Below are 23,990 nucleotides of genomic sequence, written 5' to 3' on the forward strand. Positions count from 1 at the left end.
ACCCAGGATTGTTCAGCACCACAGCACTGTCCTCCACTATGTGTGCTAAAGCAGCAATTTAGCTCCCTCATTCTATTAGTTGCTAGCAGTAGTAGGCAGTTATCCTCCAGTGGATCAGCTACTTTCGAGGCACACTACACATTCTTTGCCAATGTGTTTGCATATGCAATTTAATTTTGGGCACTTACTCCTTTTTTGCTCTTGGAAGGAATCCTTCCGGGAAAGGCAGCTGTGTGCAGTAGGTTTTAGCGTGCACAGAATGAAGCTGTTTAGGAATGAGTATCTTTATGAATCACTAAGGCCCTTCCCCAAGATTTCTGGACTTATCTGTTTCCCTGAATATTTTTTGCTTTAAGGTTTTTTGCTTTCCTCCTTATCCCTCCATCGGTCTTGTTTCTACATAGGCTTTGCCTTAATTACAGCCAGAAGCCAATATTATCTGTTGATCACCTTTTACATTGTTGCACAGCATTGTTTGTGCACTTTTAGTGCAGTCTTTTTTAGCACCTCACACGTGAGCTTTACTTGTGTTCCTGATTTGGATTAGCTTGAAAGGGACTTTGAATAAACATAACTACTCGGTGTTGAAAAGAAACAAACAACCCCCAAAACAAATCCTGAAGAAGGAAGAAGAAAAATTATGGGAGCTGCAGTTGATAGGTTGTTACTCCGGTTTGAATGGCCAACCTGTTTCTTTTATGACCTGCAGAACAATGCTGGGGAGGAACCATCGACGGGTGCCAAAAGTATAAATGAGAGTGGAAAATGCTGAGTCTAGATCCTGTCCCCGGTCTTGTGTTAAGCCCCTTAATTGAGGGAAGGGAAAGCAGGTGCACAATGGACCCATGTGGGACCCACATGCAACTCACGAGGGTCCAAGAGGACAAGGTATTTTATTGAGCAATAAAAACAAGTGTGGCCTTTAAGAGTAGCGAGTGTAGGTTGTTTCATCTAGCCTGGTGATTAGGACTATCTGTGAACTTCACTTCCTAGTTAATCAGGGCCATCCAACCTCGGTTAACTAATAACAAGGCGCTGTGCAAAATAAGCTCTCGGAGTTGGAATGGAGAGGAGAGTTGAAAACTCTGCCAGAAAAGGATCTAGGGGTTACAGTGGACGAGAAGCTGGATATGAGTCAACCATGTGCCCTTGTTGCCAAGAAGGCCAATGGCATTTTGGGCTGTATAAGTAGGGGCATTGCCAGCAGATTGAGGGACGTGATCGTTCCCCTCTATTCGACACTGGTGAGGCCTCGTCTGGAGTAGTGTGTCCAGTTTTGGGCCCCACACTACAAGAAGGATGTGGAAAAATTGGAAAGAGTCCAGCGGAGGGCAACAGAAATGATTAGGGGTCTGGCACACATGACTTACGAGGAGAGGCTGAGGGAGCTGGGATTGTTTAGTCTGCGGAAGAGAAGAATGAGGGGGGATTTGATAGCTGCTTTCAACTACCTGAAAGGGGGTTCCAAAGAGGATGGATCTAGACTGTTCTCAGTGGTAGCAGATGACAGAATGAGGAGTAGTGGTCTCAAGTTGCAGTGAGGGAGATTTAGGTTGGATATTAGGAAAAACTTTTTCACTAGGAGGGTGGTGAAGCACTGGAATGCGTTACCTAGGGAAGTGGTAGAATCTCCTTCCTTAGAAGTTTTTAAGGTCAGGCTTGACAAAGCCCTGGCTGGGATGATTTAATTGGGGATCAGTCCTGCTTTGAGCAGGGGGTTGGACTAGATGACCTCCTGAGGTCCCTTCCAACCCTGATATTCTATGATTCAGCCATTCACCCCCCACCCCAGCCCCGTGCATGCACCTTGCATGTGGTGGTAAAAGACTTAGGGGCCGAAGGGGTTAATATGCTTGGGGGCAAAAGCAGCAGATCAAACAGCTGAGCAAAAATGTAAGAGATGGGTGAAATGTGCTGCTCTGAACATGCCATGACCTGCAGCAATGCCCCGAGCAGCCAGCTGCAAACGGCTCCTCCATGCTGCGCACTGGGCTGTATTCCAGTGTAAAGAACAGGAAGGCAACCTGCTGCCATGAGACGGTTCTAACCCAGTTTGGTCCCATGCCCACAGGCAGGACTAAAACCAGGCTGTCGCATAGTTAGGGTTTGAGCCTGTTCCCGCTGGCCACAGGATCAGACCTTTCGAGCGCAGTGCTCAGACAGGGTACGTTTTGTAGTTTAAATGGGCCTGGAGCGAGACAGAGGCTACATGAGGACAGACAAATGCTCTCTAGGCCCTATGCCAATCTCTGTCGGCTGAGTCTCTGTAACCCTTGTTCATGCTAGTCTCAGAGCCCTGCCAACAACAACTGTGTTAATTCACAGCGACGTCTATTGTCATTTCCCTGTGCAGCACAGATGAGGGTTTTCTCTTGTCTGGGGTGGGAGATGGACCAGGCTGTAACTAACAAGCAATACTCAGGACTTGCAGTGTGCACGACCCGCAGTTCAGAGGTGCTGAGCACCCTCACCATCCATTGTTGTTAGTGGGTGCTCAGAGCGCTCTGCTCCTCTAACTGCCTGGCTAGGTACCGCCTGATGTTTTCCCAAATACTACAAAAGCGTCGTTCAAACAAATGCCTCCCCCCGCCCCCGGCCCCCCAAGCCCTCCAGCAGTGGCCCCAGACGCTGCAGTCGCACTGTTGCAGGCCGCAGTGGCTGGATCATTGGCAGATAATACAGGTTCAATATGGGCTGTTGGGTGTGGGATAGTACCCTGATTTTACACATGGAGAAAATGAGGCCCAGCGAGGTGAAATGAACTTGCCCATGCTGCCACAGAGGCTTCGAACTCCAGGAGTTCCTGGCTCCCAGTTCTGGGCTCAGGCTCCTCGACTGTGGTGCCTCTAACTAAAGCGCAACCTACAGCACTCGAGAAAATGGCTCTGTCCACGCAGGCTGAGACGGATCCTACGGCTACATCTGCAGAAGTGAACCTGCTCTCCCCGGGGCAGAGCCAGCATGCTGCAGTGGAGTTTCTGGCTGCTTTCCCCACGGCTGTTGCAGCAAGGAGCTGTTTCAAACATCCAGAGTGGGAGTGTGGCAGAGATCCAGTTTGAGCATGGGCTTGGCACGTGGGATTCTGACCTTCGCGGGGATGGGACCTTGGACGGAGGAAGGGAATGCCGAGCCATACGGGAGATATGCGAGAGCCATGCAGCCCCCAGGAAGGTCCAGAGGACAGACTGATTGTACTGGGCAATAAAGCGTATTATTGGGTGTTCCCTGTCACACCCACAGAGCAGCCAGCATGCATTATCTTTCCTCTTGGGGCGTCCCCTGCCCCACTTTGCCTATAAAAGCCTGAAATCAACGTTTTTTGCATCACACACCAAAATGAAGCTGACAAAGGAGACGAGGGAGCGCTCTGACACCTGCAGGGGCAGGAAGGGGGTGAGTTTACCTGGCTCTTTCTGGATGATATGGTGAAGGCTGCAGAAAAGTGGGGAAAATGGGGGTCGGGGATGAGAGAAGGGAAGGTGGTTAGCAGTGCCAAAACTGATGCTCGTGGGCTATTATGGTTACAGACCTATTTGTGTCTGAGGCTGTGTTGTCTAGTGGTTAGGATGCCGGAATTAGGAGACCTCGGATCTATTCCAGGTTCTGCAACTGACCTGCTGTGTGAGCCCTTGGCAAGTCATTTTTGCCTCTCTGTGCCTCCCCTGCTTTGTCTGTCTTGTCTGTCTAGACAGTAAACGTTTAGGGGCAGGGACTGTCTCTCACTGTGCATTTGTACAGCACCAAGCACAGTGGAGCCCTGATCTCATTTGGAGCCTCTAGACACCGCTATAATACTGGAGATGGGGTGGGATGGGGCTGGCTCTTCCGCAGCTTAGTAGAGAAGATGGCGAATGGAACTGGGAGCCAGGAACTCCTAATCCCACCTCTGAAACTGACTCACTGTGTAACCTGGGGCAGTCACACACCCTCTCGGCATCTCTGTTTTGCATGGACGTGGCTGAGACATCTGAAGAAGCTGAGTGTGAACAGTAGGGAAACTACTGGCTACTCCGGAGAAATCCTCCAGTTAAAGAGGCTGAACAAGTTCTCTGTGCTAGAATAGATGGGCTGAGGCTCTGAGCCATTAAGCCTAATGGTGGCTGGAGAAAACAACCTATGGCTGAATGGAAATATGATTTGATTGCCCACAGGAAACAACAGAGTGATTTAGAGAGCTCTAAAAGGCAGCACTGTTTGCAGCACAGCTGGCTCCAGCTTGAGAAGTCAGGAGCAACCAGGAATGCTTTGGACTGTTGTTAGTGGCTGGTGTCTCCAAGGGCTCTGTGGCCACGAACAACATTCATGTTCAGGCCCTGCACAAGCCAGTTATTTCTCCCCTCTGTGCAACTGCAAACCCTGGCCCCTACAGGGCGCGATCTGACGTCTGTGGAAAGGTTCCAAATGAGTTTAATAGCAGCGGGAATGGGGCCCATAAGCAGCTTGATTCAGAAATGCTGATGGCAGAACCACCATGAGAAAGAAAATAGAGCAACTGCGAGGGGAAGAGATTTTTATTCATTCTGCCAAATTTTATGATCTTTATTTTGGCTATTGGTATCTATTTGACTTCAACGGCCAATTGATACTCTAGAGAAAGAGTGTTTGCATTGAAGCTTCAAATAAGGGAAAAATCAAGCAGAATAAAGTGAGTTGTAGTGTAAACAATCTATCAGATGTTCCAAAAGACACTAAAAAGAAACACAAGGGCAGGAGCCCAATTTTTTTAGTGTCTTTTGCTTTAACGAATATCCTGGGTTTTTTATATATATGCGCACACAGAGAGAAACACCCCGTTATTTCCACCCACGTAACTGCTCTTCTTTGTTGCAGAAAATGACACTTCTGCTCGCAGGTGTAACGTTGGTGTCCACCTTTGGATCGTCTTTCCAGTATGGTTACAATGTCTCTGTGATCAACGCTCCAGCTGGGGTAGGTTGAGTTGGGGAGCAGGAAACAGCCTAGAAAGTGCGGGGAATGGGGGCCACAAACAAGTGGCAGACTAGTAACAGTGGAGTGTGCGTACATGCACATTTATATGCAGAGTCTAGGCTTTCTGAACTCCCTCTGCTTTGGGATTACCGTGGTGCCAAGAAAAAAGAACAGGAGGACTTGTGGCACCTTAGAGACTAACGAATTTATCTGAGCATAAGCTTTCGTGGGCTACAGCTCACTTCATCGGATGCATGCAGTGGAAAATACAGTAGGACGATTTTATATACACAGAGAACATGAAACAATGGGTGTTACCATACACACTATAACGAGAGGGATCAGTTAAGGTGAGCTATTACCAGCAGGAGAGAAAAAAAACCTTTTGTAGTGATAATCAAGATGGACCATTTCCAGCAGCTGACAAGAACGTGTGAGGAACAGTAGGGGGGAAAAATAAACCTGGGGAAATAGTTTTACTTTGTGTAATGACACATCCGCTCCCAGTCTTTATTCAAGCCTAATTTAATGGTGTCCAGTTTGCAAATTAATTCCAATTCAGCAGTCCCTCGTTGGAGTCTGTTTTTGAAGTTTTTTTGTTGTAATTTTGACACTTGTAGGTCTGTGAAGTGACCAGAGAGGTGGAAGTGTTCTCTGACTGGTTTTTGAATGTTATAATTCTTGACGTCTGATTTGTGTCCATTTATTCTTTTACGTAGAGACTGCCCGGTTTGGCCAATGTACATGGCAGAGGGGCATTGCTGGCACATGATGGCATATATCACATTGGTGCCAAGGAATCCCCCAAGGGAGAAGAAGTGCCCTAACTGTTTCCTCTCTCTGTCTCGTGTGTTCTTAGCATGCAGTGATCGTGGTGTGTAGGCATGAAATATAACTTCGGGATACCACTGAATTTGGCTCTGTTCTTTCCATCCTAGGCTTTGCTTGCTAACACTTGATTCCTGCCCCTCTTCCTTTCTGAATGTATTTTTCTTGATGCCCTTTCCTTTCCAAACCTCATAACCCACTATATGAATTCTAACCCCACAAGCCATCTGGCTAGTGTGGAATTCTCCCTGTGCACATACACTGGACAGCTGTGGAGATGGAAAGAACGTAATGAAGCACAGTCCTGAAATCCTTAATCAGGGAAAGCTGAGAGGGCTGGACCACGGGTAAGATCCCATCCTGGGCTTCTGGCATCCATCTTTTGGCATTTCTCTACAAAACTAGTTGTCCCATAACACTGTATTACAGCTATCCTTGTCTTCATGAACAAGTAGACTTTGTTCCCAAGGACTGAAATTTTGGATCCATCTGTGACCCCAACTTCCTTTTTCCTCCAAATCTACCAGTCAGCATCCTCCAGTGTACTGCCAAAATTCATCTTCAGGTGGACCCTCCCTCTGCTCTGTGTGCTAAAATACCCACTTCCTGGCTTGACTATTGCACTTCCTCCTTTTATGATCTTCCTAAAATCCTGCTTTCTAAAGCCAAGTTCAGCCTCACTGAGGAATGGGACCTTTATCTCCCCCGGATCGTTTGCTGGTCTCCTATTTATCTATGCATGTTTTCCTGTGATCCTGCCCGGGTAGCACGTATCATGGGATGCCAGGGTTACATTTCCCTGTGCCCTGTCTCTTTAAGGCTGTGCCCTTTCTCCGTATAAGTGTGTCTACGCTGCACCTGGGAGGTGTAATTTCCAGCTCCCGCAGGCATATCCACACTAGCTCTGACTGAGGCAGCACACTACAAACAACTGCCAAATCACAGCAGCACAAACAGTGGGAGGGGCTAGCCACGCAGCTACAATCCCATCTGAGACCCTAGGTACATACTTGGCCTGGTAGCCCCTCCCACCACTCTACTGTAGGTTTCTTTAACCTTCTGTTGTATTTTTCTTAAAACAAATCTTCCTCTTTCACCAAGAAATTGTTCAATGGAGTTTTACCCTGTTTGGTCCCCTGCTGCTTTTATAACCTGAATAACCGTGTTTCAGTCATTTTCCCCCCTGCCAAGCCTATTAAGTCTGTTTTTGTATCTTTTCTAGTTCATGCAAGAGTTTTACAATCAAACCTACTTTGATAGGAAGGGCGTCCCAATGGAGAGTAGCTTCCAAATGCTGCTCTGGTCTCTCACGGTGTCTATGTTCCCACTCGGAGGCTTCTTTGGGTCCCTTATGGTCGGCCCTCTGGTGAACCAATGTGGCAGGTGAGTGACAGAGGCACCATAAGATGGACGGTCTGTAGTCCATTCAGAAGCCATTTGTTGTGGTTTGAATCAAGGTCTTCTCATGAGTCCATCTGATTCAGTATCCTACCATAGCCACCCTCCACAATATGCAGCCGGACCAATGGTTGCCACTTGGATCAGGGACGAATCCACCCTCCCACATCTGCAGAACAACCCATCTGGCTGCCCTGTGGACGGAGTGGACATGACCATACTGCAGGCACGATACTGAGCCAGACGTATCATTTGCTATGCCAAGGCCTACAGTCTTTACACTCTTAGCCCCTATCTTATTATTAATTTTTAAGCAGCTTAGTTTATCTAAGGCACTTTTGGTTAGATCCCACTGTAGCTTTTTATGTCTCTGGTGAGCCCTTCCCCACTGTTCTCGTCTCAGCTACTTGCTTTCCTGTGTTAAATGCAGGAAAAATCCTCCAGAGGAGAGCGAGGATAGTTGAGAGGGAGGACAGGCTTGTGGTTGAAGTACTGGACTGGGTTCAGTTCCCAGTTCTGCCACAGGCATCCTGAGCGACCTTGGATAAGACACTTAACCTCTTTGTGCCTTAGTTCCCTACCTGCGAAGTGGGATAATATTTCCTTTGTCTGTCATGCCTATTTAAATGCTAAACTCTTTGGGGCTGCAGTTGTGTCTAGCTATGTGTTTGTACAGCATCTAGTGCACCTGAGCCCCATCTCAGTTGGGGCCTTTAGGCAATACAACAGTACAAGTAATGATGATAATAAGCCAGAACTGTCACCCTCTCGATCGCTCCGCAGAAAGGGCACTTTGCTGATAAATAACATCTTCTCCATTGTCCCCGCCATCCTCATGGGAACCTCCAAGGTGGCAAAGACCTTTGAGGTGATCATCCTCTCACGACTCATCGTGGGAATATGTGCAGGTGAGTGAAAGGCGGTACGCAGGGGTAGGACAAAGGGGTAGGATTTTCTGGGCCAGGTTGGAGCGTGCGTCATAGCGGGTTGGTTTGCGAGGAGTATATTGTAGGGACATACCTGCTGCAGTGCAATGCAGTGTCTCCATGTCTGTCTCAGTCTGTGCTGTGCGCAGAGTGGGTGTGGTTCCCGGTAAACGAAGGAGACCAGGCTGGAACTTGAGCTCCATGGAAGTCTGTAAATGTAGTCGTTTTCTTTAATAAATGTATACTGTTTAAGATAGACTGTGGTTCCATATGTCATGACAGCCGCGGCCTTGCTGGCAATGACTCACTTCTCAGATATTTTGGGCAAAAGTTTATGTTTCCTGGTTCTTAAAACTCTAACCCCAAGCAGAACTCTTCCAAGCTAAGTCAGTAGAGGTGTGGCCAGCTCCATAAATCCATTCCAGGAATTAGCTGTATCTACCACAGGTAGAAAATTGGCACTGCTGCCTGATAGGTTCAGGGCCCTTGGAATCTATTATACCTACATGGACTACAGAAGAACGGAGTGGTTCAAGCTGTGTGGGTGGGGGATTCTGTCTGACCCGGTCTACCTAGTCTACAGCACCTCATATGTTGGCAGCATTATGTAAGTAATGATCCTCCAGATCTGATTAGGATCAATTCACTGACTCTAATCCAATGACACCTAAACTCTACTCTGAAGTTTACTAGGGGATCTGCATGTCCCATAAAGATGTAACAGGTAAACAGGAGGGTCTGGGTATAAGGCCAGATTTATCCCCAGTGTAAACCTATTGAAGATGGTGAGTTTACAGTAAAAATTATTCTAACCCAGTGTTTTAACTGACTCGTGTAACCCTGGCTGCAGTTATTAGCACTGGCTCTCAACAGCCGTAGAGCTGTAGCCTCTCCCAGCTTCCTGTTATTTATAACTCAGGGACATAAGAGGAGAATCTGGACTTGGTTCTGCACCCACTTGTCTTGGCATGAATTTACGGGTTCTGCCCTTGGGGAGGAAAGGTCCTGCACCAAACGCGGGGCCCTGCCTGCGCTGGGCTCTGTTATAACATGTCCAATCTTTGGTGGCAGCGGTAGTAACAGCCCTTTTGTAGGCAGGGCTCCAGGCTGCTGATGGTGTCTTAGGCACTCTGATTAGCGCAGGTCTAGATGATAAGGCAGCTGTCATCACCCAGCCCTTGCTAGCCCTGCTACCACAAGTGGAGCTGCACCACTTAGCAATGGTGGGAAAGTCTCATGTACTCACCTGACTCCAGAAGCAGGGGATTTCATCACAAGAGGCATCATCACAAGAGGCATATTGGGCGACAATTGGTAACGCTGATAGGTCTTAGAGTGCTATGTTCCCAAGTAACCGTGTGCTCTCTGTGTAACAATATCTGCTCCAGTCAGCCTCTGACAAAATACATCCCAAGCCATGAGGGCTCACTCCAAAACTTTTCAGGGCAATTCGTTGATCAGGAGGCTTATAAAGGAGGGAAAGGGTCTCTCTCTCTTACAGACCATACGAACAGCCTCATTTGGGTGCTTAGTACTTGTGCCAACTTGCTCCTCTGGAAGTGGAAGAGGAAACTGCTCTGTTTCCACTAGACTTGTTTTGAAATCCCAAAGCAGAAGCTGGGTTTGTTCAGAGCAGGGGCAGCAGGCTGAATGGCTCAGGTCATATTAGAGACTAACCAATTTATTTGAGCATGAGCTTTCGTGAGCTACAGCTCACTTCATCGGATGCAGGATGCATCCGATGAAGTGAGCTGTAGCTCACGAAAGCTCATGCTCAAATAAATTGGTTAGTCTCTAAGGTGCCACAAGTACTCCTTTTCTTTTTGCGAATACAGACTAACAGGGCTGTTACTCTGAAATCAGGTCATATTGAGAATCACTTGGCTGCCCCCTGCTGGCGGTTTTTGCCCTGCTGGTAGAAAGATGCTTCCTTCGAGAAATTGGCTGCGTCAGAGCCCTGAGCCTTTTGTCAGCAGTGGTTGGGGGACTTCGGCTGGCTTAGGCAGTGCTGTGCTATTGAGTTGCTGAGGGGGCCCAAACCAAAACTGTCACCCCAAAACTTGGGACCCAAATTTTTCAGCTTGAGCCCATTCTGTTGTTTTGTTTTAAATGTTCCAAACTCCTCAGCTTAATTAAATACTTCATTTTTAGCTGGATCTCTTCTAGCTATAACCCTGTCAGGAGAGACCTGGTTACAATCAGGCTAAAAGCTGTGGTGTAGACAAGACCTAACTGTGTCCCTGTAATGGGGTTGAAACCTTGGGCAGTTCAGAATCCTAACCCCATTATGGGCACGTGATTAGTCCTATGATGCTCACCCATGCTGTAACCAGGTCCCCTGACTTGGCCCGAGCCCTAGTATAGATGGGGCCTCGGGGCTTAGACAAACAGCCCATTTCTGTGTCCGTGAATTGGGTGCCATGGGCAGGTGTTGGCCCTGGAGAGCGACCGCCTTGTCTATCCACGGAATGGATACAGTGTCGGAAGCAACAGTGCAAGTGTCCCTGCCTTGGAATACCAGCTGCCGGGGCAAGAGGGAAATTCGAGCTCATTGCTAGAATGGTCCCATTCGACCTTTGGCCTTTCTACTGAGGCTGACCAATAAAGATGCCAGCTGAGGTGATGGACTTTGTACCATGGACACCTTCAGACTAGGAACGGAGGTGATGCCACCTACTTTTTTATTCTAAGCTCAGACGGAGGGAGAAGAATGTCCTTGGCTCCCTTCACACAGGCCAGAGTGGTCATCCGGTGGCAATAAGCTTTCAGCCACTGCCAGCCTCGGCTAGCTGTGAACCTGGGATATAGCAGCTGAAAGCAAGCTCCAGGCTCCAGTGCCATCCAGTCCCTTGTCACAAGGAGGTCAGCTGTCATCATCAGGAAAAATACCTTGGTCAAGCCCCTAAACGTCCAGGTGTTACAGCGAGTGCTCACATCCCAGAGCAGGACTAATCTCTCTCTCTCTTCACCTAGGCCTGTCCTCCAATGTTGTTCCCATGTACCTTGGAGAGATGTCCCCCAAAAACCTGAGAGGTGCGGTCGGGGTGATGCCCCAGCTCTTCATCACCATTGGCATCCTTGTAGCTCAGATCCTTGGTCTTACTAACATCCTTGGAAACCTTGAAGGTAAAGCCACAGTCTGAGGAGGAGGGTCTCTGACTGCTCCTCAGTGGATGAGCTCTCTCACTGGGCACCTTGTTATCTGTTTGTCTGTTGCAGGCTGGCCAGTATTATTAGGGCTAACTGGGATCCCTGCAGTTCTGGAACTCCTCCTGTTGCCCTTCTTTCCTGAGAGTCCCAGGTACCTACTGATACAGAAGGGCAATGAAGAACAAGCCAGGCAAGGTACAGCCACGGCTGCTTAGCACTGCTAGCAAGAGAAGTAGGAGAAGGACCAGGGGCATGGATATGAAACTAGGTCTCGATTCATAAACAAACTAGGGAAATGCAACTTAGGTGGAGCTACTATAAGGTGGGTGCAGAACTGCCTGGAAAACCGTTCCCAGAGAGTAGTTCTTAGTGGTTTACAGTCAAACTGGAAGGGCATAATGAGTGGGTCCCACAGCAATGGGTCAGGTGGTTCTGTTCCATATCTTCATCAATGATTTAGATAATGACAGAGAGAGGACACTTTTATAGTGTTTGTGGATGATACCAAGTTGGGAGGGGTTGCAAGAGCTTTGAATTAAAATTCACAATGATCTGGACAAACTGGAGAAATGCTCTGAAGTAAAAAGGATGAAATTCAATAAGGACAAATACAAAATACTCCACTTAGGAAGGAACAGTCAATTGCACACATACAAAATGGGAAATGACTGCCTGGGAAGGAGTATGGGGGAAAGGGATCTGGGGGTCATGGTGGATCACAAGCTAAATATGAGTCAACAGTGTAACACTGTTGCAGAAAAAACAAACATCATTCTGGGATGTATTAGCAGTAGCATTATAAGCAAGACACGAGAAGCAATTCTTCCGCTCTACTCCGCGCTGATAAGGCCTCAGCTGGAAAATTGCATCCAGTTCTGGGTGCCACATTTCAGGAAAGAGGTGGACAAATTGGAAAAAGTCCAGAGAAGAAAAACAAAAATGATTAAAGGTCTAGAAAACATGACCTATGAGGGAAGATTGAAAAAAATTTGGTTTATTTAGTCTGGAGAAGAGAAGACTGTGGGGAGACATGATACCAGTTGACAAGTACATGAAGGGTTGTTTCAAGGAGGAAGGAGAAAAATTGTTCTCGTTAACCTCTGAGGATAGGGTAAGAAGTAATGGGCTTAAATTGCACCAATGGACGTTTAGGTTGGACATTAGGAAAAACTTCCTAACTGTCAGGGCGGTTAAGCACTGGAATAAATTGCCTAGGGAGGTTGTGGAATCTCCGTCACTGGGGATTTTTAAGAGCAGATTAGACAAACACCTGTCAGGTATGGTCTAGATAATACTTAGTCCTGCCCTGAGTGCAGGGGACTGGACTAGAAGATCTCTCGAGGTCCCTGCCAGTCCTTCACTTCTATGATTCCCTGATATATGGGAATATGCTATGGGGAAACATCCTGAATCAAAAGTCAGGTCAGGCTGAATTAAGCTCCTGGTGCGACCCTTTTATACCTGGCAAACAGTAGGTCATTTATGCTTCCCTGTACAGCAAGCACATATAACCCCAGTTTTATGCGATTGGGCTGAAATGGGAACAGAGAGAGGATAACTGATTTGCCAAGAGTAAGAAAAATGGTCAGTGGCAGAGTCAGGAGTTCCGGCTCCCCCCAGTTCCTTGCTCTCACCACAAGAACACAAACTACTTAACTCTGATGGCAAGAAGATGGGTTGGAGGTCTCAGAACTCTCGTAAGAAACCCAAGCCTCATAATCAAGTGCAGGAGAGAAGTGCTTTTTCGTGAGGGGAACTCTGGTCCCCTTCTCATTGTTCCTTTGTTGGATCATATGGATGAAGAACCCCGTGGCCCTCTGGTCCCCCCTCCCGTCCTATGGCTGTTGCTGGTTGCTTTATGTTTCCCACAGTACAGAAGTGGCCAAGACTGCCCTGCTGCTCCTGGGGTATCTCAGTTCCCCCTCTAGTTTCTGTAACTCCAGCCTCCTCCCCCGAGCTGAGGTTACCTGGAAACCCAACTTCCCCTTCCCTCCTCCCATCCAGCTCTGAAGAGGCTGAGAGGCTGGGATGACGTGGATGATGAGATCGAAGAGATGCATCAGGAAGACCAGTCAGAAAAGTTGGAAGGTCGTCTGTCCGTGTTCAACCTCTGCACCTTCCAGGCCCTGCGGTGGCAGCTCATCTCCATCATTGTCATGATGATGGGCCAGCAGCTTTCTGGAGTTAATGCGGTAGGTGAGATAACACCCAGGAAGATCGTCGGGTGGACTAGGAGAGGACCTGAGTTCTTAGGCAAGAGTGGCATGGCAGTGCTGGCACGGGCACTAGAACCTATTCCAGATGGGCACAAAACCCCAGTCTAGACCTTGGGAAATGAGATTGGTCCCATGCCACGAAGTTTGGATCAGCATCTGACTGTTTAGGAGGGTTCTGCCCGGGGGTCTCAGGTTTGGAAGTTTATGGAGAAAGAAACCAGCCACAACAGCTGGAGCCAGATGTGGCTGTCTCCAAGTTTGGGAGAGTTCAGATCTTGGATTTGTGTTTGGCTGCTTTTACAGCCTGGAGTTGCCCAAGTCAGAGCCTCCCCTTCCCCCCATCTATGAATGGCTAAGTATAACCGCAGGTATGGTTTGATTGCAGATATTCTACTATACAGACGAAATCTTCAAGTCTGCAGGTGTGAATAAAAACGACGTGCAGTATGTCACCGTGGGGATAGGTGCAGTCAATGTGTTCATGACTTGTGTAGCGGTAAGTTTCTCCCACTGCCCTACAGGTTCTAATTCCCCCACTGCCCACTTTTAATCCCCCCATGGCCCACCTCTCTGGCCCCTTTATACCATTACCATTAACACAACTGCCCCTTCCCACATTTAGAGGAAAAGTCCCTTAGTGCTCAAGTCATACTAAACAGAGAGGCAAATTGTTTCCTTAAACTCATGCCATGTAATAGTGGGCATATGCTGGGTTACACCAATGCATGCCCTTTCAACTTTCCTTGGGGAAATGCAGGATCTACTTAGCTTCCTCACCAGGTCTTTTCTTGCTGTTCATGCTAGTGCACTCTCTGTCCTTGCAGCTGCTGTAATGGATGGGTATAATGGCATCTCTGCCCTGGGAGATTGTGGATATGGTCCCATGGGCTTGGAGGCAACAGGCCTGCCCATGTGTCTATGAATCACTGATTGCTAGTGACACCCCTGATGCTAGGGTGGAGAAAAAATTCTTCAACTCAGACAGGTGATTGGGCTCTGAGAATGCATAGGCAGCCATGAGAAAAGAAAGGTGTCTTTTTTAACTGGTGCAATGAATAGGGCCTGGTACCAGGAGACCTGCGGTTCTATTCTCAGGTCTGCAAGAGGCTCACTGTGTGACTTTGAGCAAATCACTTGACTGCTCTGTGCCTCAGTTTTCCCTATCTGTGAAACACTGGTAATGATGCTTATCCACCCTTGTGAAGTGCTTTGACATCTATGGATGAAGAGCACAGTATAAATGCTGCAGTGCCCCTCATGGGAGAGAAGAGACAGGACTTGGCTGGAATCCTTCTTGAGGCTGCTGGACCCCAGCGCATCTTGTGCTTCTGTCTGCCTCGGACTGACTAGCACAGCTTGGTCTGTCCAGTGTCAGTGCACAGGGTCTTCCTAAATCCTGGCCTGGATTAGGCAGACATGGTAGGGACTGCTGACTGCCCTACAAGTGTGCTAAGCATCTGCAGAGGGGGTTCCCCCAGCTTTCACGGTTTCTATTTTATTTCCAATCCACACGTTACTGGTGATGCTGGACTTTCCCTAATGGAACAGCCCCATGGAATGTACAAAATATAAACTTCTCTATATGTTTGGTTTGTTTTGTTTTTGTTGTGATTATTTTTTTGGATCCATCCTCTAGAATTTGCTGGACAATTATCCCCCTGCTGTTGACTTCCCACAGGCTTTTATAAAAAACCCTATAGCAAGGGGATCTTGTTCTCTATTAAATTCTAGAGGCTTTTAGAGTAATTCCTGGAGAACCCTAGGACACTTGTATAGAACCCTGTTGGCTTCCTTGTCCTTAAATTCTAGTGGACTCTTCCCTGCAGAACTGCGAAGCGCTAGGTTCCTCTGAACACCCTGCCCCTAATAGCTAACAGCCCCCTGCCCACTTTCCCCTCTCAGGACAAAGAATGCTGGGTTCCCTTGGTGCCCCCTTTCTCACCCTCTTGTGCTGTGTCCCTCAGGTTTTCATCATTGAGTCCCTGGGGAGGAGACTTCTGCTTCTCGCTGGCTTTGGGATCTGCTGTATATCCTGTGCTATATTAACAATGGCCCTCAACCTCCAGGTATGTACCCGGATGGCTTAGGTGATAGTGTCTGTCTGCCTGTGGACCTTCTAGGGGATGTGGGCAGGGTCACTCTTTCCAGAGCTGCCGGGAGAATACGCAAGGCCTCCCAGCACAAACCACAGTGGGAAGCAGCAACCCTGCTGGGAAAGAGCAGGACTTCCATTAATTACATGGTTGGGTTAGCAGCGAGTGCACTCCGAGCTGAATTTGGTTGCTTCTCCCTCCCTCCCTCTAAGTTCTTCAGACCGTTGCCCACGGTGTGCATCTCTGGTAGTGCCCCTTGGGCCTGCTTATAGGAAGTGAGGTTCCAGCTGAGGCTGTAAACTTACGCCAGTTAGTGACGCTGTCTGACCCATCCCCTTCACAATCTCAGCCAGACACCCTGGGGTATACAGCGTCCCACAGTCTGCTTGCAAACGGTGCCTTGACTTTGCTGGCCACTTTAGTAGGGAACTGACTGTAATTCAGTGACTGAATTCCCCACAGGCCACTGTCTCCTGGATGCAGTACCTCAGCATAGCCTGCGTCATCGCCTATATCATTGGACATGCTATCGGAGCTAGTGAGTGTGCACAGGATGGTAAAACAAAGACATAAACTTTAAACAGCAACTTGGGCTGATGCAGAGATGAGCTGGTGTGTTTCTGCTTGGCCGTGTGACTTCGCAGTCACGATACTGATCTGATTGTTACCAGCTAGGCTGCACGCATGGTCCAGGGACCAGGGCTTTCTTCCCCAGACACGCAGGCCCCTTCTCATGCCAGCTAAAGGAGGATCTCTGGGGGGTGTCTGAGTGTATCGGTAAGAGAAGGACGTGATATTTTATTTTCAAGAGGCTCTATAAAGACACAGTCTTGCTGGTGTCTGAGACATGCCCAATAAATTTTGGAGCAAAACCTTCCTTGGAGGGTGAGTCACATCAGGTTAATCTGAATGGTGCTTTCTTGCATTTATATGCTCCATGTGGAGCAAAACGCAGCTGTCCCCTAAGAGCCAAATTCTGACCTGGCTGTGCCATGAAGTGGGTGGGTGCAGCATGTGCATGGTCGTGGAGGCTTTGTCCTGGATCTGCACCTCCTGACAGATGTGTTGCCCCACTACAGCAGAGGTGCTCTGCATTCGTTCGCGGGAGGAGCCCTGCGGAGCGATTCCCAACACCGCAGTATACTGTCTTTTAAGCTCCTGCAAGGGTTTCGCTGGCTAGTGGAAACTGCCATCCCCCCGACTCTTTCCTCATCTATGTGCATGGCGGGACTGGCTCAGGAATGCCGGCTGCAGACAGGAGACTCTCAGTGCAGAGTGACCGAGTTTCTGCAGCCGTGTGTTTGTGAGTGAGCTGCGAGATCTTTTCTTCCCTCTGTCTAACTTATCTCTGCCTTGGCTGTAAACACTTACTAGCTTCTCAGCCAGGGAATGATTGCCCAGCCCTTTCCCTGTTTTCTTTTGATCCGGATGTAATTTAATAAATCAATGGGTTATTCAGGGCTGTACGGGGGGGAGGAGAGGGAGCAAAATCTGAAACTGAGGCCACTCCTCCTCCCCTGAAACTTAGGCTGCAGGTGGGTCAGGAGTTGGAGAATGAGCCTGGCCCACACTCACATTGCAGCAGCGGCTCCTGAGCCCAGCTCCCCAGTCCAGACATTCCGGCCTAGCACGCAAAGTTGCAGGGCCACTCCGGTTTGTCCCAGCCGCCCCTCTGATGGGACACGGAGATGGCCAGGCCAAGTCTGAGTGAGTGGGGTTGTGACCCGGTGGACTGGCTCAGCACCCTCAGCAGCTGGGCCAAACCTGATTGGAGCTGCCACCCCATGCGCCACATCACAAACACCTTCAAATTCCACAGGTTTGGGGGTCCTCTCAAACAGGGGGGCTGCGGAAAACTGCCCCTTTTGCCCCCCTCTACCAATTATGGGTGGCAGTGGGCTTCTTATCTTAGATTGCCATTCAGGGAGCTTTGCCCCCCCTGCCCCCACCAGGAATTTCCCCAATGGTCAGTTTCTTTCACAGAGACAGCAGCAACTGTTAGGACAGCCAGCTGTCCTCAAGGAAGCCAGTTTGCCCCATCAGAGATCTCCGGCGCGAGGGTGTGCCCACCCTGCAGTCCAAAGAGCGATTGCTGTGTGTGTTGACATGCGTGAGCACTGCTAAAAACAGCAGTGTCGATGTGGCAGCCCGGCTGTGCATATAGGGACTTTCTCAAGGGAGAGGCAGGTTGTTGCTGGATACCAGTTTGAGATTGACACAGGCACATGGTGACGTGTTGGAAGAAGTCAGGCCTTCTGGGGAAAGGGGGGTTCTTAGGTAAGATAGATACGAGAGCAGGCTCTTTCTTGTTTTAAAATGCTTTTCATCTTCCTCGGTGTACCCACTGTGAGGACAAACAGTTTGGTTTAAGAAGGCTGTTGGATCACTGGATAACACGGGTTACAGGCTCCCAGAGCCCTGTCACACCTGCTGGGTAGGCTCCGTGGATACACAGGGGGCTGTAATCCAGGGCCCAGTCTAGCAGTGGGAGAATTGCCGGAATTCCGCCCTAAGAAAGATAAAGGCAGGAGGCCTGACAGCTGAGGGGTGCGCTCAGAGACGAGTGGGGGACAGAGGTGCAGCTAGCCTCAGGACCACGACAATGGCTAGTTACAGTCATTCCATTCTGCTTTTTCCATCTCTTCCTGTAGTTAGTTTATCTAGGGACTTGTAACCACGAGTGCCTTAGAAACCATCGCCTTCTATTGTACATTCAGTCCCGCACCTTCTAAGGATTTGGGCGAGGGAAATGCCTCTTAAAATGTTCAGACTCTTCTTTCTCTTCAAGGTCCAATCCCCTCTGTGATGATAACTGAAATGTTCCTGCAGTCATCCCGGCCTGCGGCCTTCATGGTGGGTGGATCTGTGCATTGGCTCTGCAACTTCACGGTTGGGCTCGTCTTCCTTTACATGGTGGTGAGTGCGGAGCGATCTCCAGAGTCTCATGGGGGTTTGTCACCTGAGGTTAGAAGCTCCCTCCTGCCCGGGGGGGATGGTCTTAAAGGAGAACACTAGCCCTTTTTTACTCTTAACACTTCAAAGTCCCCAGTTAGTCCCAGAATGCATGTGTGCAGGATTAACTATAAAGGGCCAGAACCTCATCTGGTGTAAATCAGCATTGCTTTATTGACTTCAATGTCTGCTGAGGATCTGGCCCCCAGTATATCTTCGTTCCTCTTTCGGGCCCTTGCCTAGTGCTGAATCGAAAGTTTACAAAAATCTTCCAGAGGATTCCGTGGTGGGGAGTAGATGTTTCAAGGGAAATTAAAGATATTTATAGTCTTTCACCTCTAGGTCACTGGTTCAAAGCCAGCCCAAGTCAGCAGTGACCCAAGCTATTGATATCTGACAACTGCTACCACCTCAGAACTGGGGGTATTTTCCACTCGCTTTGCATGGATGTGAAATGTGGATAGATAAAACTCTCAGCCCCACTTCTTCCCCCCTACTTGCTGGCAGTCTCAGGAGAAATGCGGGAGAGATATCTTGAGCATTTTAAGGTGCTCAGGTACCAAAGTGGCAAGTGCGATGTAAATGCTTAGCCAGACAGGATTAACAGCCTATTCTGATAGACTCCCACTGACTTCAGTGAGCATTGGATTGGGCCCAGAATGGGCCATGGAGATGAAACTTCTCCCCGTGAGAAATGATCCCTCTAGCTCAGTATGGACGTGCATTGGCATGACTGTATGGGCAGGTTGTACGGCGATGGTGCCCAACCTGCCCTGCCTTGTATCTTCTTTCACATCTGTGCAAAGTGGGTGTAAAACCACAACCACCTTAGAACTGGGGGTGTTTGCCACTCGCCTTGCACGGCTGTGAATGAACAACCCAACGTGCAAGACACCAGGATCAGGTCCACATCCCAGGCTGTGCCGGTTCTGTGACAAAACACAGGCCTTTAGTCCCTAGGGCTGCGAATCCAGCACCTCGGCTATCTTCACATGGTTACAATTAAATAAGGGTCTATGCTGCTGCCTTTTTTACAGCTGCTGCAGAGTTTTGCATTCCCAAACTATGTGACACAGGCCCTGTAGAGCCTCCATCTTATCATAACCGGCATCCTCTACATGTTCCCTGACTCCTTCCCCTCTGGTTTTCATTCCTCCAGGAAGGGCTTGGAGCCTATTGCTTCCTTGTCTTCTGTGCCATCTGCCTGGTCACCGTCATTTACATCTTCATCATTGTCCCCGAAACCAAGGGCAAAACCTTCATGGAGATCAATCAGAGCATGGCCAAGAGGAACAAGGTAGAAATCCAGATGGACAAACAAAAGCTGAATGATTTCCACCCTGCCTCAGAGACACTGAAGAAGAAGGAAGAAGCATACTCAGCCAATGTGCTCTGATCCGGTCCAGCGTCCCGACTGACACAGTGATGACCAGGGTTTCTCTTCAGTGGGGGAGCAGCTTCCTGACTGGACCTTTGCTTTTTCATTCAAAACTTTGTCTGCATGTCTCCCACAGTGGGAGAGCATCCAAAGAAGCCAGAGAGTAGAGTCCGCACTGGCTGCTCCCTGCCAGCACTAGCGTGAATGTTGGTGGTAATGTTTGGGTTTAGAAAATTAATCTCCTTTCTCTGCATTCACAGCTTGAGCTAACTGTGGGCCCTAACTCTCAGCCAGCAAAAAATTGTCACTTAATGCTTAAGTAGCATGTCCAAAGTGCTCTGCAAACTCATCCAAATTCTGGAGAGGCGGGTATCGCTGTCCCTGTCTTACAGATAAGGAAACTGAGGCCGTGAAATTTGCAGAGCCAGGATTAGATCCCACAAGGGCCTACCTTCCAGCCCTGCTCTGGCCAATAGACTGTGCTGTCCATTGGTGAATGTAGGCTGCAAATTCAATGGGAGCAACGTAACTCTGGTGTAATTCCGGTACGAAACAAAACAAAACAAAAAAATACCAAGAGCATGGTACAATGAATGCTCTGGGGCTGGGTAGGGAGTAGGTCAGTGAGGGGCCCTGGCTCACCCTCAGGACCTGCTCAATGCAGCTGACTTAGGGCCCGTCCAGCAGCAAGAGAGACCCCGCCTGGGATGCAGTCTGGGAGACGACTCCATTCAGCATCCAGACCTGGCTGTGCGGAGGTGGGAGAGCTCTTGCCATAAGCCTAACACCCCGCCCCTGCGTTCCTGCTGCCTGGAAACCGGGACATGTAAGGGTATTGCCCCGGTGCTCCCTCTGGCAGATTTGACTCTTCGGGCCTCTGTAGCATCACACAACATCATGCAGCAATGTGGCTGGGAGCAGTGCCACCGTGACACAGGTCCAAGCTATGGTGCCATGCATGACTTCTCAGCAAATGCAGGTCCTCGCCCTCCCTCCCTCTGCTACTCTGGGTGTTTTTGCACCCCTGGGTTCTTGATCTCAGTGGGTGCCGTTGAACCCATGAACCCCCACTAAAGCTGCCCCTGGTGCTGCCTGTCCGGTTAACTATCCCTAATGCAGTTTCTGTCACACATAGCAGGGCTGGGACAAACCAGCTTGGAGCTAACTAGACCCCTCCCAGGTCAGTGCCAAGTAAGCAGGCTGTGAGCCCCTGTGAGCACTCTCTGGCTTTTGTCATCACTGGAAGTATTGTCCCATTCCACCATTCAAGCCAATGTTGCCTAAAGAGCCACCTAAGTGTTGGAGACCCCAGGGCATGGCCACTAGTTAAGTGGAGGGGATGGAAGGCCATAAGGGTCGAGGAAATCATAGAATCATAGAATATCAGGGTTGGAAGGGACCTCAGGAGGTCATCTAGTCCAACCCCCTGCTCAAAGCAGGACCAATCCCCAATTAAATCATCCCAGCCAGGGCTTTGTCAAGCCTGACCTTAAAAACTTCTAAGGAAGGAGATTCTACCACCTCCCTAGGTAACACATTCCAGTGTTTCACCACCCTCTTGGTGAAAAAGTTTTTCCTAATATCCAACCTAAACCTCCCCCACTGCAACTTGAGACCATTACTCCTTGTCCTTTCCTCTTCTACCACTGAGAATAGTCTAGAACCATCCTCTCTGGAACCACCTCTCAGGTAGTTGAAAGTAGCTATCAAATCCCCCCTCATTCTTCTCTTCTGCAGACTAAACAATCCCAGTTCCTCAGCCTCTCCTCATAAGTCATGTGTTCCAGACCCCTAATCATTTTTGTTGCCCTGCTCCCTGCTGAAGGCCTAAGGCCTTCTTGTCAACCCCCCTTAATAGAACTCAGGCCTGGCTGGTTTGAGTAAGCTCTTTTGCTCTTAAAACAATGTTGCTGTTGTAGATAATGCCTCATAGTGTAAGGTTTGCTGACGCCAAGTTAAAGATAACAGGAGAGACAGCTACAAGGCCAGACAGGATGTGCTGGTTGTTTAAGTTGCTAGGAATGCTTGTTAGAGGTTGCAGGAAATAAACATTGTTGTAACCCATATAAGGAAGGCAGAGTATTTGTGCAAAGCTTTGATTGGCTGATGTGTAATGCAGTAGCATTAAGGAATATAAAAGTGTGTGTAATGACCTGCTCTGGTGTGCAGGATTTGAGATTTCTCTCCCTGTACCTTTCTTTGGAATTCCAAATAAACTTTTCTGCTTCTCCACCGCGTTGTGTTTATTGGGTGACGCACACCGGGCAACGAACCCCTGCTGTTGTTTTGCCTCTGGGCACTGGGTGCCGGCAACAGCTTTTGGCGTCCCTGGGTGGGTGCGAGGCTGCAATTTAGCCTTGCCCAGATCCCTTCCGGCTGTCGAGGATTGCAGCGACAACCGACGCCCACCGCGCACCAGTGAGTTCATCGGGGCCTCGGAGGAGACGCAGTTTGATCGACCCCAGAGGGCACGACGGTGCAATGCAGTGGAGAAGTACCGAGGGTGACGGTGGGAGGAACCGGTCCTTCAGATAAGGTAGGAACTTTGTGAAATCCGGATTGTGCTCTCTGTTTGAACTTGGGGACGCTCAGAGTTACCTGTAGGTATGGGACAGGAACAGAGCACGGGAGGTAGGGTACAGTGCACGCCCCTAGAGTGTATTTTAGTAAATTGGAAGGTATTTGGATCAGATCCAATGACTAAGGGTAAATTGAAGCGATTTTGTACAGTTGATTGGCCTTAGTACCAATTAGAGGACCAGGAACAGTGGCCTCCCGGAGGATCACTAAATCATAATATAATCCTCCAGTTACTCCTGTTCTGTCAGTGAACGGGGAAGTGGAATGAGCATTCTTATGCTTACTTGTTTATGACCTTGTGGTCTCGTACTGATATTTTACAACACTGTAATTTAACCCCGATTGGCCAGGTAGCAATTAATGTCAGTCCCCGGACCCCCATCCCAAATGTAATGGCAGATCCGGTGTCTCCTTCGGCCCCTACACCCACACAGAGTGAGGCTCCTTCGGCCCCTACGCCCCCACAGAGCGAGGCTCAGAGTAAGATTCCTAGTGAAGCTCATAGTGAGGTTCGAGCTCCATCTGCTGGACTATACCCGTTACTTACCGAGACTAAAATCACCCGTAATACAATAGAAAGGACAAGCTCTTACCATGCAGGTCTATACTCATGCACCTTTTAATCCTATGGACCTGGCCACTTTCAAAGCACAGGCTGGAGAATTTTCTATCAACCCAAGCAAGTCTGTATCGGTTTTTGAGGGATGTCTTAGCAGCTACAAGCCAGACTGGGATGATTGTAATGTCCTTCTGCAAACATTATTGACTGAGGTTGAACAAAAACAGGTCATAGCTAAAGCAAGGGGAAAAGCAAAAAGGCGATATGACCAGGACCGTAACAATATCCCGACCCCAGATGATCAGGTTCCCATAAAGGATCCTAGGTGGGACCCAAATGACAATCAGGCTATGACCCACCTCACCTCCTATAAGGAGCTGCTACTGTATGGACTCCGTCACGCAGCTGTCAGACAGAATAATTGGACTAAACCATGTGAGGTAGTGCAGGATCCAAAGGAAAGCCCTGGAGCCTTTTTACAGCGCATTCGAGACCCGATCCGACAGTACACCAATGCAGATCCTAATGATCCGCAAACTGAGGCAATTATTAAAGGAGCATTTACAAGCAGGGCAGCCCCCGACATTAAGAGAAAGCTACAGAAAAAGGAGGATTTGATGGGTATGACCATGGCACAGATTTTAGAAGCAGCAAATCGAGTGTATAGTTTAAGAGAAGTGGAGAAGGAGAAGAAGCAAGTGAAATTGATGGTAGTGGCGGTGCAGGCAGGCACGAAGGGAAGTGAACGAGAAGGAAGGGGCCATGGACGCGGACGTGCAGGCCCACAGGAGAGACGACTGGGGCGCAATCAGTGTGCCCTGTGTCGGCAAGAGGGACACTGAAAGAATGAGTGCCCAAACAAGAAGGAAGGGGGGGGTACCTCTATGATGGCGATAGAAGAATAGGAATACGGGTGTCAGGGGAGACGGATCATCCTACCCGGAACCCTGAGTAAAAATGCGGGTGGGAAATGAAGAAATA

General features: G+C 49.0%; 1 protein-coding gene across 1 annotated transcript; it reads left to right on the plus strand.

Moving 5' to 3' along the window:
- The first annotated feature begins 1,789 nt into the window (after positions 1–1,789).
- LOC102937623 (solute carrier family 2, facilitated glucose transporter member 5) lies at positions 1,790–22,100 on the plus strand. Its single transcript, XM_037881264.2, has 12 exons — positions 1,790–3,393; positions 4,831–4,929; positions 6,980–7,140; positions 7,939–8,063; positions 11,055–11,207; positions 11,301–11,426; positions 13,236–13,423; positions 13,833–13,943; positions 15,412–15,513; positions 16,003–16,078; positions 18,329–18,456; positions 19,652–22,100. The coding sequence occupies exons 1-12, from the start codon at positions 3,337–3,339 to the stop codon at positions 19,886–19,888; spliced, it is 1,563 nt and encodes a 520-aa protein (XP_037737192.1). The 5' UTR covers positions 1,790–3,336; the 3' UTR covers positions 19,889–22,100.
- The last annotated feature ends 1,890 nt before the right edge of the window (positions 22,101–23,990 follow it).

The sequence above is a fragment of the Chelonia mydas genome, chromosome 18, assembly GCF_015237465.2.
Source record: "Chelonia mydas isolate rCheMyd1 chromosome 18, rCheMyd1.pri.v2, whole genome shotgun sequence".
Lineage (NCBI taxonomy): Eukaryota > Metazoa > Chordata > Testudines > Cheloniidae > Chelonia > Chelonia mydas.

Bases quoted from the DNA above. Each gene is read 5' to 3' on its own strand.
- LOC102937623 (XM_037881264.2), top strand. From the start codon at position 3,337: ATGAAGCTGACAAAGGAGACGAGGGAGCGCTCTGACACCTGCAGGGGC. The intron at 7,141-7,938 runs GTGAGTGACAGA...ATCGCTCCGCAG, and splicing joins CTGGTGAACCAATGTGGCAG to AAAGGGCACTTTGCTGATAA. The intron at 8,064-11,054 runs GTGAGTGAAAGG...CTCTTCACCTAG, and splicing joins CATCGTGGGAATATGTGCAG to GCCTGTCCTCCAATGTTGTT.